Source organism: Gouania willdenowi, chromosome 22, assembly GCF_900634775.1.
Source record: "Gouania willdenowi chromosome 22, fGouWil2.1, whole genome shotgun sequence".
Classification (NCBI taxonomy): domain Eukaryota; kingdom Metazoa; phylum Chordata; class Actinopteri; order Blenniiformes; family Gobiesocidae; genus Gouania; species Gouania willdenowi.
This window is the reverse complement of record NC_041065.1, coordinates 30,342,702-30,356,536: the sequence shown is the minus strand read 5'-3', so window position 1 is coordinate 30,356,536 and position 13,835 is coordinate 30,342,702. Positions and strand designations below refer to the sequence as shown.

The window sequence follows — 13,835 nt, the reverse complement described above, 5'->3', positions numbered from 1 at the left end:
CGCAGCACACATGCTGGAGCTGTGCTGCAGCAAGTTAACAAAATAAGCCTGTGCGGGACAGAGAGTAGTACATAGACAGAGAATAAAATATCTGGATTATTTTCAAAATAAAATACTTCGTGTTCAAGGGGGTAAACACCGACCTTTCGGGACCTCTAACGGGCCCATTTTGGACTCTGTCCGAAAACCGAGCACATATTCAGACTCAGGGGGTTAAAACCTGTCCGCTGATACCACATTTTCGAAAAAATTAACATTCTTTTATTCGGCAATAAATTTATGCGTTTTGGCTCTCGCGGACATAATTCGGATTCTACCCGAAAACTAAGCACATATTCGGACTACGGGGGACCAGACCTTTCTGTTGATGCCATGGTTGGCCCGATCCAAGCACTTTTAAAATTGTTTTTCACATATAAATATTGCATTTATACATGGTTTAATCACACATGTATCGCGTGATTACACGTGAATCAGTGGGAACTCCTGAGTCCTTGCTGCCTTCTGCTTGCAGCAACAGATGCGCAGCAGAACCGGAGGCGGTGGGGATTTCTGGACTGCAGATTGCGCTGAAGTCACGCAGTGGAGCAGTTTCGGTGCAGCTACGCATTCCAATGGAAATCTAAGGTCACACCCCGCAAATGTTCGACGCTCATATGGAAAATACCATCTCATCACATCGTTTATCATTTACATTCGTGAACTAATGAACAGTTCATCAATGTTATCATGCTGTGGCTGTGTGCTCTCTGACCGGCGCAACTGTGTGGATGAGGTGTCTCAGCAATCACCTACTTTCACACACGGGAGAAGCGATCTACAGGGAATGTTTCAAAGATCGACCGGTCGATTGCGATCGACGGGTTGGACACCACTGGTCTATGGGATAGGAATGTTTCTGGTACCAAACTACATGTACATGCAGGAATGTCTTGGCACTGGCTGTATATGTGGGCATGTCCAGATAAAAGTTGTGCAATTAAAAAGGTGTGGCTGGTTAAAGGTTATGGAAAAGCAAACATATCCAGGAAAATTATTGTGTAACTAAGTTGATTAGCTAAGACGGTCTTGGGAAAGAAAGTCATCAGCAAATAAATAATAGTTGATGTTATGTTGTGTGATGGTATTTCTGAGTGGTAGCATGTAATCCATACTATTAACTAGCTACTCAAAAAACCACCAAAACCTCACGCTCATTCACAGCCAGTACCGTAATTTCTGGACTATAAAGCGCACCACTATATTGACCGTATTCCAATCCATACAAAGGCCACATCTTAACATAGGCTGCACTCTATTGGCTGATGAGGGTGGCTTTCAGACGACTCTGCCAATCAGAATGGGCAGGCATGCGGGCTGCTAGACTTAAATTACGTTTGCTGGAGATTTCCGTGGTTCAACTGATGAGTTTCCTTCTCCACATGAAGTCTCCTCCTCACTCTGTTGGAGAAAATATTTGGTCAGGAATGTTTCTGGCATCAAACTATGTGTACGTGCAGGAATGTCTTGGCACTGGCTGTATATGTGGGCATGTCCAGATAAAATTTGTGCAATTAAAAAGGTGTGGCTAGTTAAAGGTTATGGAAAAGTAAACATACCCAGGAAAATTATTGTGTAGCTGAGATGATTAGCTAAGACGGTCTTGGGACACACACACACACACACACGCACACACACACACACACGCACACACACACACACACACACACACTCTGCTTCAGCACCCTCCAGTGGCGAGAGGGAGATTAAAAAAAAAAAAAAGCAGCCTATTATTTATTTATTTATTTTTTAACTGGCATGTTTTAGTAAACAACATGAACATACTTTTTTTTTTGTTCTTCTGTTTTTCTTTCTAGAGACAATCACATTATAATAGTGTGTGTGTGTGTGTGTGTGTGTGTGTGTGTGTGTGTGTGCGTGTGTGCGTGTGTGCGTGTGTGCGTGTGTGCGTGTGTGCGTGCGTGCGTGCGTGCGTGCGTGCGTGCGTGCGTGCGTGCGTCAATAAAATTGAAAGAAAAGAGGGATAAAGAATAATAAAAAAGATATTTAAATGAAAATAAAAAAATAATAATAAGTTAAAACAATGTGGCCAATTAAATATATTTTGCACAATTTATAAATTCCTTATGAATAATTTGGGAAATGATTTTGACACACGTAGGCTATTACGTGTAATTTGGACTTTAACTTAATTCTCTTCTGCTACTCGATGAAGGCGGTCGCATTTTTAAACGGTACCTGGCGAATAAAATCCTTTCTGATTTCTGATTAATTTTAGGCCTAATCAACAATGGTTCACATTCACGGAAGTTACTTTTCAGGCAGGCTAGTGGTCGTGGAGTAAAGAGGTTTTCCGATCGCTCCATGCAGCAACATACAGCCATGGCAGCAGCAGACGAGTACATTTACAGTCTAATGACAGAAACAAGGAGGAAATATGGCACAGAAATATGTCATTGATCCAGGAACAAGGGAGCCGACTCATGGATCTGCACCACCATTACACTTTTCCAAATATCGTGCCCTTTCCTGTGGACCAAGTACTTCCCTGTATGCCTTTGCATCTATAGCACATTTTGAGGAGCTTTTATGTGGTTTATATATCACAGTGCTTACCTCTGATTGCCTACAACATGTATTGTTTACCTCCGATTACCGCCATCATGGCCGTGGATCCGGGTTACTGCCCAGAACTTGACGTCGGTGACATAAATGTAGATGGTGCAGTGACTCAGATTCATGTCAGCTGACCAAATCATTGTAGCGTTATTGTAAAGTTAAACTAATAGCACATACTGTATATTCATCTGAGAACTGATGATGTCTGTGTGTTCCAGACCCTGGCTGTGTGCACTGAAGTATATATGACAATAAAGTAGTGAATCTCAATCAATTTGTTTATTTTAAATGTATTTGGCTCCCTCTGTTTTTCTTACCGTGAACTACCGCGATCGCACTGAGTCTGGACTCTGAGTCAGAATACGGACGCGATCGCTTCCAAACAAATCTAACGTGGTGATTATTGCTTCTTTCAGTTACAAACTGACTGACTTTTACTGTAGACAGAGCATAGATCAGAACAGCTGACTTTTACTTCATCCACGCTACATTTCTCTGTCTCTGCCATGATGAGGCTGTGTGTGACAAAATGACATTTTCATTAGTCCACCTGGTCTAATGTGACGGAGCTCAATTTTTATGGTGACGTGAAGCTTGAAAACCAGAAAAAAGTCCACAAATTAGCCGAGTCATTGTTTAAGCTCCAGGATTCAAAGCGTGGGAAAAAAGTAGCGGCTTATGGAGCGGAAATTACGGTAGATACAGTTTGTCGTCTGTGGTTGGAATGTAATCTTTTTTTTTGGGTGATCATCAGGTTTTTTTTCCTCTCTTCATGTCTTGTCGTCTCCAGGGCAACAGGTGGTGAAACTGGACAACCAGTTCAAGGTGATGTGTGTGGCCCTGCACCCCAGCAGCCCTGACGTTTTCCTGTGCGGAGGCTACAGTTCAGCAGTGAAGGCCTGGGACTCACGCAGCTGCAAGGTCAAACTAATTAACCTCACTACTGTACATACTTCATTTTTATTGACTCTGGTTCACCCGCTGGGATTTGACCTCAATAAATCCAAACAGTACGTCTTTGCTCTAGTCTTCTTCGTCGTCATCTTCTTCTTCGTTTTCTTCATCCAGTATTTAGAGACCGATGTGTAAAACAACTCTACATTTTGCTTTGCAAAACAAACCCCATGTTATATTTCCCTCGATTAGCCCGCTGAAGTAACACTGCTGGTTTTTATCAGTAAACGCTTGAAGCTAATTAAAATTTCCTTCATGCTGCCTAAATTGTTCCAAGGAGCTGCCACCTAATACGCTATTAAGCTTAATGGACTTTTAAAAATTATAATCCTGTTCCGTTAGTAACGAGCCAGAGAGCCTTGGATTCCCGGCAGGTTTAGAGATTTAATACTTTTCAGGCACTCGAAGTGTCTTTGCTCTTTGTGCGAAGTGTAAAACAGTCCTTTCGTTAAATGCTCCTGCCTAATGTTTCTTGCTGATACCAGACAGCTGCTGTGATACTCTGAGGTGTGACTAAATCTCACCGCAAACCCAGACATGCTCATCAAGCACTAAATCACTCTTAGCAATAAAATGGACTCGTGAAGAAGTGCAGGAATCATTCATTTGCAACTTTTCTCTGCATTTAAAGCCAAACAAGAGAAGGAGTTTAAAAGTCACATTTCTGGCTCTGTAGGTGCTTTTTAGGTGCCTCCAAAAGTGTGTTTTAGTTTTGATATTGATAATATTAAAGTAAAGTTAAAACAAAGTAGAATATTTGCATTTCCTGAAGAAAATGCAAGTGAGGATGCAGGTGTTGGTCCTCGTTGCACTGCATTAGCTTAGCATTAGCTTGGATTAGCATTAACTAGCATTAGCAATAAATAAGCATAGCATAGCATAGCATAGCATAGCATAGCATAGCATAGCATAGTATTAACTAGCTTTAGCATTAGTCTAATATTAGCATTAACCTATCATTACCCTTGCATTAACACTAACCCTCTATTAGCATTAACCTAGCATTAGCCTAGCATTAACCTATCATTACCCTTGCATTAACACTAACCCTCTATTAGCATTAACCTAGCATTAGCCTAGCATTAACACTAACATACTATTAGCATTAGCCTAGCAGGAGCATTAGGCTAGCATTAGCACTAACCTAACATTAGCCTAGCAATAGCAATAGCTTAGCATTAGCACTAACCTAGCATTAACATTGGCCGAGCCTTAGCATTATCCTCGCAATAACAGTCGCCTAGCAATAGCATTAAATTTTAAAAGTATAAGCATAAATCTCGGAACCTTCCTGAACGTTTTGATAGCTTATTTGTCAAAATTGGACAAACACTGTAGAAGGAGTTAACGTAGACTAAAGAAAAAACGGATGACAATAGTGAAGATGCCTCCTGTATTCTCACTAATGATGCAAATGTGTGGCTTTTTGTATGTAAATGCTAAATTCTGCACGTGTTTACAGACGGTGAAAGTTTACAAAGCACCGATCCAGCAAACCTTGGACATCCTGTTTTTGAGAGGCGGTGTTGACTTCATCACCAGCTCTGACTGCGTGAGCATGGACTCTGCAGACCGCACACTCATCGCCTGGGACTTCCAGACCACCGCAAAGCTCTCCAACCAGATCTACCATGTAAGAACTCTGTGTGCAAGATGAGCTAACACACACGTAGTGTGCACTGAGAATACGTTTAAGGGAGCTTTGCAAAATACCATAAAGTGAGAAAACTTTTAAATAGCAATTGTTCATTTTTATTGACATAATTGATGCATATAGTATTAATCAAATCTGAATTGAATCAATGAATGGCAATATTTAGTTCTTACTGGTACAAAGGCAAGCTCTTCAATCTTAGATAAAGTAATTAACCAAACCTAGTATGGCAGATACAAACAACATCATGCTTTTTTCAATTCTAAATGGATTTTGGGCAAAATTCTCATTAGGGGCACATTTGGGGAAAAATATGTTGTGGTCCGATACTTTTTAACGTATTGTTTTCACAAAAAATCAAGTGTGTATTGCTTAATAAAATAGAAAAATCCTAGCTTTGTAGTTCTGTAGGTTTGACTGACGATTTTCCACACTTTTCCTTTTGCTTTCCACTCTGTTATCATCAAAGGTATCCATGGAAACCCCAGAACAACTTTTTGATGTCAATTTTTAAAGTAACAATGTAGGACATTAGGTATTAGAATAGGAAGCATTGAGTTGTACCTCAGTGTGTGATGACTGTCATGTTTTCTCCACTCCGTTACCTTTTTGTGGTAACGGAGTGGAGATACTGACAATATCCAAGCAATAAGTGACAGATATCAGTCTCTGCAGGATCTTCACTTAACTTCTTCTTTGATTTTGTGACAATTTTTTCTTTAATTTGGGGAAATTTTGCAGGAAATTGCAGGATTTTGGAAAAATGAAGAGTTGATCCAACAATTAAAAATAATTGAATAATGTGAGTCCTGCAAATATTGTATATTTTTCTATGTGAAAAGACTGAGATATCTACAATTAAATTGTTTGGTAGTTTCCACAATGATTCATGTTTTCTCTTTTATTTTTTTTAACTTTCTGCTCAGGGCTAAATTGCATGCTCCAAAGAGCCAGATTTGAGTTTGACACATGTGTCTTATATATGGTTGAGTCTATTTACAGACATTTCCACACTTCTGTATAACCTTAGCTTTTCATTTGGAACAGAAATTTGAATAATTGTGTTTAATTTTGCAATATTTTTTGATCAAAGCTGTCAGTCTCTCCAGAGACGTTTGGAAGAGTTGAATCGTTAGCATGCAGCTGCCTATGTGGGTTGAAAAGGCAGGAAAAGGTCAATAAATGAATATATTTTTTCCACTCATTGGACCACCAGGAGCGTTACACGTGCCCGAGCCTGGCTCTCCACCCGCAGCAGGACGCCTTTGTTGCTCAGACCAATGGGAACTACGTTGCCATGTTCTCCTCCCAGCAGCCGTATAGAATGAACAAGAGACGGCGCTTTGAAGGACACAAGGTCAGTACCCTCAGGGAGCCCCGGGATTTACGGTAATCCTTTCAGAGTAAAGCGTTTGTATGTGCAGACACGTCGGGAATTAATTGACCAAATTTCACAGTGCTGTTTGAAAGCATGTATGGAACCAAAGCGTTCATATGAATTCACAATCAGCAGTGGAACGTCTGTAGCCGTCATCAGCCCCTCAAAAACTAACACTTTAAGTGTAATCCAATATTTCCATGAGGGAGGTAAACAGAGCACTATATGGCCATAGATTACACACAAACACTGGGAGAGGGGAGGGTCCATAGCTGATCGGGTGACATCTAAGTTATTGATTGAAAGCATAGACGTGGAGCAAACCCGTAAGTCACAACTCTTCACTACGCAGTGTTTTCATGTGTCAGCGATTTAAACCGACACTCTGAGACAGTTGTACAAATCAAACGTTACAAAAGATACATTTCACCATGGTGGCGTTTTCCTACTGGAGGGAAAAAACTGACCTATTTACAATGAAAGCAACTTTGGAATAGCTTTACATTAAAATACCTAACAGTAGGAATAAAAACCCACGATACAATATGAAATACGATATAGGGCTCACGATGCGAAATACTTATGATATCAAAAATGACAAAAATTCACATTGAAGAGTAACAAATGTGTGACAAATCTTTGTTGATGAAAAACTATTTGACCGCAAAACTGTGTGTGGGAGTGTTTTTGCTTCACAAATAAAGAATGAAAACAAATGCATCAATATTATTTTTTTTTTTAATTATTATTATTTCTCATTTTTGTAAAATAAAAGTTTAGAAAGCGGCATTTTGGCCATGCCAAATTATATCCAAAATGCAGCTTGAAATTTTCTGCAACCCCTGTTTTTCCTATTTGAGGGAAAAAGACAGTCAGCAAAAAATACACACAACCGACATATTTACAATGAGAACAACTTTGGAATCAGAGCTTTATGTAAAAATAAAATCTGAGTACTCAACAGTAAAACTTTGTGTGTGACGGAATAAAAATACTTTTTGTCTTTAAGTCCAGAGGCCACATGTATGACTAAGGATGCACGGCGCCGATTTCCCTGATTTTGGGGGATCGGCCGATCCTTTCATATGAAACCGATCTTTTACGCTGATGTTTTCCACCTCTGCAAAGGTCTTAAAGTCGACCACTGTCTCCTTGTGCTGTGAGATGACTGACAGGCCCCGCCCACCCACCAGGTCATGTGTGCATATGCGTCTCCTACTGGTGGCTTAACAACACCGGAGCATTATCAACCTAGCATGTCCACAGTTTGGCAGTAGGACACAAAAAAAGAGAGCAAAGGTTTGTAATTTGTGTAACGCGGAAATAAGTCGTGGTGGAGCTGCAAACAAAACGTGACCTCATTCACAATTTAAGAAACCACCACACCGCTGAGTATGCAGCATTTTGAGCTAGCAATCAAGCTAAAGCTAAAGCTAGCTGAGCAAAAAGCAAAGAGCCAGTGGTCCGCAGCAAAGCGACTATAAGGAAAATGATGGCATTCATGGCATTGGATATGAAGAAAAAACTGCAAAGTGACTGCAATAAGTCTGAGAACAACTTACCTGTGACATGTTCATTCTTTTCAATCATGCACTTTACTTTTTGTTTTTTTAAGAATGTTTGACTTTTAGGAGTTTTGATCCTGTAAGCTGTTGGAAGGTTGATTTTTTTTTTTTTTACGTTTAAATATCCACAAAGCTGCTGCATTTAGACATTTTTTTTTCTTTTTGCACAACATGGAGACCTAAAACTCTAAAAATGTTTCGTTTATTTGTCCTGTAGATTTTTATTTTTTTATTTTCTATCATCTACCTCAAACCTTGTCTTTATTTGTGAAACCAAAATACTGCTGTGCACTTTAGCTCTAAACAACTCTGCAGTGTAACCTGTTGCACAAGTTGAGTTTGTTTTTAAAATGTGAAAAATGAAAGACTAAAGGAACCGATATGATTTAGTATTTTGGACAGCAATGTTCTAAACGGCTTATTTATACTTGACATGACTCCCTCATATGCAGTTAAAACAACACGTTTGTAATGTTTCATGGTTTGTCAGTGTTTTACAATAAAATAAGATTAGAACATTCAAGGTGTGTGCTGTCAGTTATAAACAAAAACACCCTTTTCCAATGCAAAGTTTCTACGTTTCTACTCCATTGATGCTTTTGGCACCAATTCGTGGTGACTGACACATGCCACATATCTTCTCCTGTCTCATTGTGTCATTTAAAACATTAAAAAGATACTTAAACATCAGTCAAATTCTTTGATATCCTCTTTTATTTACTTGCATGTTTGAATTTAAATGTAAAATGTTTGTTGCTATCCATAAAATACCACTCTTACATTTACAAGCATGTACGCATCTGTGACAGATGTGAAAATACAGCTTTGTTATGAGTTACATATACAGTCAATTTATATTTGTCTTGGGGTAATCTGAGTCATCCACGTCTTCACCTCCGACCAATGAAAACGCACCACATGCTTGTTTTGGACTATCCTAGTTGCTGCTAATTCTATTTTGCCAATATTATTACTAATTATAAATATTTAATACATTTGCATATTGTGTATGTTTGTACAGTATATATCCCCTGTGTATTGTATCATCTCTGTTTTGCATGTTGCTCAATTGGCCTAATTATTATAATTTTTCAGTAATATTTTGTATATCCTACATCTCAATATGCTTGTGCGTGGAACGTTTCTGGATTTATTTTCCAGGCAAATCTTGATACATGTGGCCTCTTTTTTTTTTTTTTTTTTTTTTTAATAATAGTTGATTGAAATCACAAGTTAAAATTGGAAATGTGGTTAGACCCCCTCGCCACCAGTTGTGTTGTAATGCTTCCAAATGGTTGGGAATGGTTGATATAGCGGTTGCTATGGTTCTGTGTCAGGTGGAGGGATACGCGGTGCAATGTGGCTTCTCTCTGGATGGCACTGTCCTGGCCTCGGGGAGCTCCGGTGGCTCCGCCCACTTCTATGACTACAACAACGCTCGCTCGCTGCACACGCTGCACGCCCACAGCCAGCCGTGTCTGTGTGTGTGTCAGCATCCCGTCCTGCCTGCCACTGTAGCAACCTGCGACTGGTCTGGTGAGGTCAAGGTTTGGCACTAACCGAGAGACTTTCAAACTCATCAACCATAACATTAGAATCACCTGCAGGAAGACTCTCTCTATGTAGTGGAATACAAGAGGGAATAAGCTTTAATCTGTTTTTTTGATGTATTAGAAGCAGGAAAGAATAAAAAAAGTTGAAACTTTTCAGTGGATTTTATCAGATTATATCCAGATCAGTAACTCCTGTTGGTTTGTTTTGGTCAGTGCTGATCAAATCGAGCCGTTGTGTCAAAGTCATTTTAGTTCAAAAGCCACAAAGGACCCAGTTCAACCTCTAGTGAACCAGAAAATACTGTATTATTGTGTCCTATTTTTGACACTTCCATGTGTAAATGACTGTATATACATTCATCAAGGTGTAATAGATGATGATTTGGAGTTATGTGTTAAAATACCAACTGACTAATGCATGTGTCAAAGATAAGGCCTGTGGTCCATTTTTAACCCATCACAGCATCTTAAGTTTGCTAATTTGAAAGATAAAATGACTGGGAAAACTGGAATTATGTAAACTGGAAGTGTACTCTCATCCGACGCTAACGGCTATGCTAACGGCAGTTCGGCATGACAAGATCGCTGCTTCCAACTGTGCATCCGAAACGTTTCCTTTTCACTTTAGCTGGTGTTGGGCACAGAACCTCCTCACGGACATTTCGTAGGATTTGGAGACTCCTAAGTGTTGCAGAGCTAAAGATATCTCTGAATGTGTAACGCTTCACTTCCAGGTCACGTACTTTGGCAAATCGGTAATGGAGAAAATGAATAAAGGTGTTCGTTTTCCATTTTTTGTTTTCTGTACCAACGCAAAAGAGATTTGAATTTGAAAAACAAGGCATTTTCCGTTTTTTCATTTTGGTTTTGGAAACAAATATCAAATAAATGATACACGGATTTGGTGAGCTGGATTTGGCCCGTGCGTCTTGAGTTTGACACCTGTGAGACAGGGTTTAAAAGTAGGAAAAGCAGGTTTTTAAAAAAAAAATAAAATAAAATCAAGTAAATGAGTTCAAATCAGATGAGACACTCATCCAAATGATGTGCGTGACAAAGCCCTTCATCATTCTACTCAAAATAAATCTTCAAGCTTTGTCATCATCCCGAGCTTTTAAAGTTTTTTATATTTTTTTTGTCAAAACAAAATGAAACAATCTCTGTGGGCATGAACTAATCAAAAGCACTTTTATTCCACATTCTGCACACGCGTCACTTTTCTCTTTCCCACGTTTTGTTCTCTCTGGCTCCGTTATGACATTTCCTTTCACACTGTCAGCCTAGGGAGAAAAAAAATGACACTCTCTGTCAAAGCGTTGCCAGGTTCTTCCAAAAATCCAAGCCGTCAACCACAGAGGACTGTCAAACACTACGTCGGATCTTTATTCTGCATCTGGCAAGGCCCTTAAAATACACTGCTGATTATTTTAGAGAGAAAATCTGGTGGATGAGTAGTTTTTTCTTCCCCTAGAGTTGTTTGTACCTTGGCTATTAACTGAGATTTACTGTTTAACTTCCTCCAAAGAGCCGCAAGGCAATATTAGAAGCAAAATAATTGCTTCAATACACATTCTCTTGAAAACCAGTGCTGTTTGTTGGATGTTTTTTTTTTGTTGCAATGAAACACTGAGGCTCCATAGATAAAAAAAGAAAAAAACCCTGGTAATTTTCTAATGGCACAGTCTGAGTATGTGACCTCCGTACAGAATTACTACAGTATTTACAGAAACACTAGGATGGAAAACACAAATACAAACTATTCAGAAGAACGATGTGTTGAAGAAAGAGTTCAGTTTAAACAGAAAAAAGGCTCAAAAACAAACAAACAAAAAAAAAATCATATTTTATTCATTTCTAATAGTTCTTTTTGATATTGGGGATCATACGTCACTGAGGTCCTAGATTAATGGGAACTGTTCTTTTTTACTTACTTTGCTTCTGTCCTGAGAAAACAGAAACCACAACTCTGAACGTGAGCCCTCGATCTAATTCTTTGCGGCCCCCCCAAAAAATGCACAATAATTACTTGGAAAAAACACACAAATCAACAGAAAAATACACAAAAAACTGTAGAAAAAAAACCACACGCACAAAACAGCAAAGAAAATGCAAATTACAGAAAAATATGCAAAAAGGACAACATAAATACACAAAAATATAACAAAACAAGAACGGAAACACGCAAAGCATCAACAAAAAGTGACAAAAATACACAAAAAGCACAAAAAAACACAAAATGACAAAAACATACAAATATGACAGAAAAACTCACAATGCATCAAGAAAAAATACACAAAACGACAATTGAAATTAACAAAAAATACAGAAAAACACACAAATCAGTAACAAAAAGATACAAAAATACAACAAAAATACACAAAACAGCACAAATACATTCTTACAGAAACAAAAATACCTAACATTGAATACAGAAACACACAAAACAAGATTGAGAACACAAAGCAACAGCAAAAAATTACAAAAAACTAGAAAACAATAATAAAAAAACACAAAAAGACAAAAAATATACAAAAAAACTAACAATACAACAAGAAAAAATACACACATTGACAACACAAATATACAAAAATGACAGAAAAAAACACAAATCAGCAACAAAAATGACAGAAAAACACAAAACGACAACAAAAATATGCAAAACGACAACAAAAGTACACAAAACACCAAAAATATACAGTGAGAGACACCAAAAGGAGAACAAAAAATACAAAGGAAAGAAAAACACAAAACAAGACTGAAAACACAAAACAACAACAAAAACTGACAAAAAGCACATAAACAAAACAACAACTAAAACACAAAATTACTCCAAAAATACACAAACCCTTTGTTTGTTCCTGTATTAATGTTAAGATGGTCTTTTTTTCATTAATGTACCCCCCACCCCCCCCCCCATTTCTGGTATCTACAAAAGAGCCATTAATGATCACAAGTTAGATGAATAGATAGATAAATATAATAACGTATTTCCCAATGGCGTCCTTTATTCAGTAACTAAACATACAGTAAAATTATACAACCATGCATCAGACAAATGTGTGGACATCTAAACATCTGCCCTGGACTGAAGGTAGGGTGGGATGGATCATCATCATCATCGTCATCATCATTCAGGGTAAAAACCTTCAATAATTATGTCATCAACTCAAATTAGATTGAAAATAGTCATATTTTGATAAATGTGTTCATTTATTTCTATATTTCTTTATATATTGTGCCCATTCAACTAAAAAAACACCATACGTTAGTATCTCCCATTGTTATACATTTCATGTATTTACCCTGTTAATACCTGCACTGAACACCATTATATAGCCTGATTATGTCACATACAGTATCTGCAGGAATGGAGGAGGTAGAGTTACAGCATTGGGGAAAACAAAAACCAGGATCCTGATTCAACAGAGGCTGAAGGAAACCACACGGCTGCACAAAAACAAAATCATTATTTTCTACCATTTCATGCTGGAGTAGCAGATGGCAGCAGGAGGGCAGGGCTACAGACCCCCCCTCCCCCCCTTATATAAATTATATAGTGTCTCACCAGAATAAATAGTATATAAAAGTCAGCATTCAACAGGAGGACAGGCTTTAGCCGTACCTGTGTATGTTTGATATACATGCTTCTCACAGTGCTTACAACCATTACTATTATGCATGCTCGTCTAAATCAACACAGTGAATGTACATTTCTGTTCGTAATTAGCAGTTAGCCTATGTTTGTCTTTTCTTTTTTTTTTTTCTAAGTACTCTCAAATGTATGGAAGCCCGTTTCCGCCACTGAAAAAAGAAACTCATAATTATGAGAAAATTATTTTTAATGTAAATTTGCAAAGAAACATACAAAATTGTGACAGAAGAACTGGAAAAACAGCCAAAATATGTTTTTTTCAAAGTTTAAGAATGGTCAGTAGACTGCTGCAAATGCTGTTTGTAGCTCATAATTATGACTTTCTCTCTCATAATATTGACTTTCTTTCTCATTATTATGACTATCTCAAAATTCTCTCATAATTATGACTTGTTCTTGTTCTCATCATTTTTAATTTATTTCTCCTTTCTCATAATTATGACTTTCTATCTCATAATTG

General features: G+C 38.1%; 2 protein-coding genes across 3 annotated transcripts in view; one reads left to right on the top strand and one right to left on the bottom strand.

The window, feature by feature from the left end:
- The window catches only part of wdr25 (WD repeat domain 25), a 134,018-nt gene that overhangs the window by 28,944 nt on the left and 91,239 nt on the right, over positions 1-13,835 (top strand). Inside the window, exons 4-7 of one of the 2 annotated variants that reach the window (XM_028438682.1) lie at positions 3,410-3,540; positions 5,036-5,206; positions 6,444-6,584; positions 9,508-9,872. In XM_028438682.1, coding sequence (XP_028294483.1) covers positions 3,410-3,540; positions 5,036-5,206; positions 6,444-6,584; positions 9,508-9,729 — 665 coding nt within the window. In that variant the 3' untranslated portion in view covers positions 9,730-9,872. Of the gene's footprint in view, positions 1-3,409; positions 3,541-5,035; positions 5,207-6,443; positions 6,585-9,507; positions 9,873-13,835 lie in introns of those variants that run through there. The other variant, XM_028438683.1, reaches the window with a different exon arrangement.
- The window catches only part of begain (brain-enriched guanylate kinase-associated), a 63,918-nt gene continuing 63,884 nt past the window's right edge, over positions 13,802-13,835 (bottom strand). The window contains exon 8 of the transcript XR_003672874.1: positions 13,802-13,821. The gene's annotated coding sequence lies outside the window, so the exon portion shown is untranslated. The remainder of the gene's footprint in view (positions 13,822-13,835) is intronic.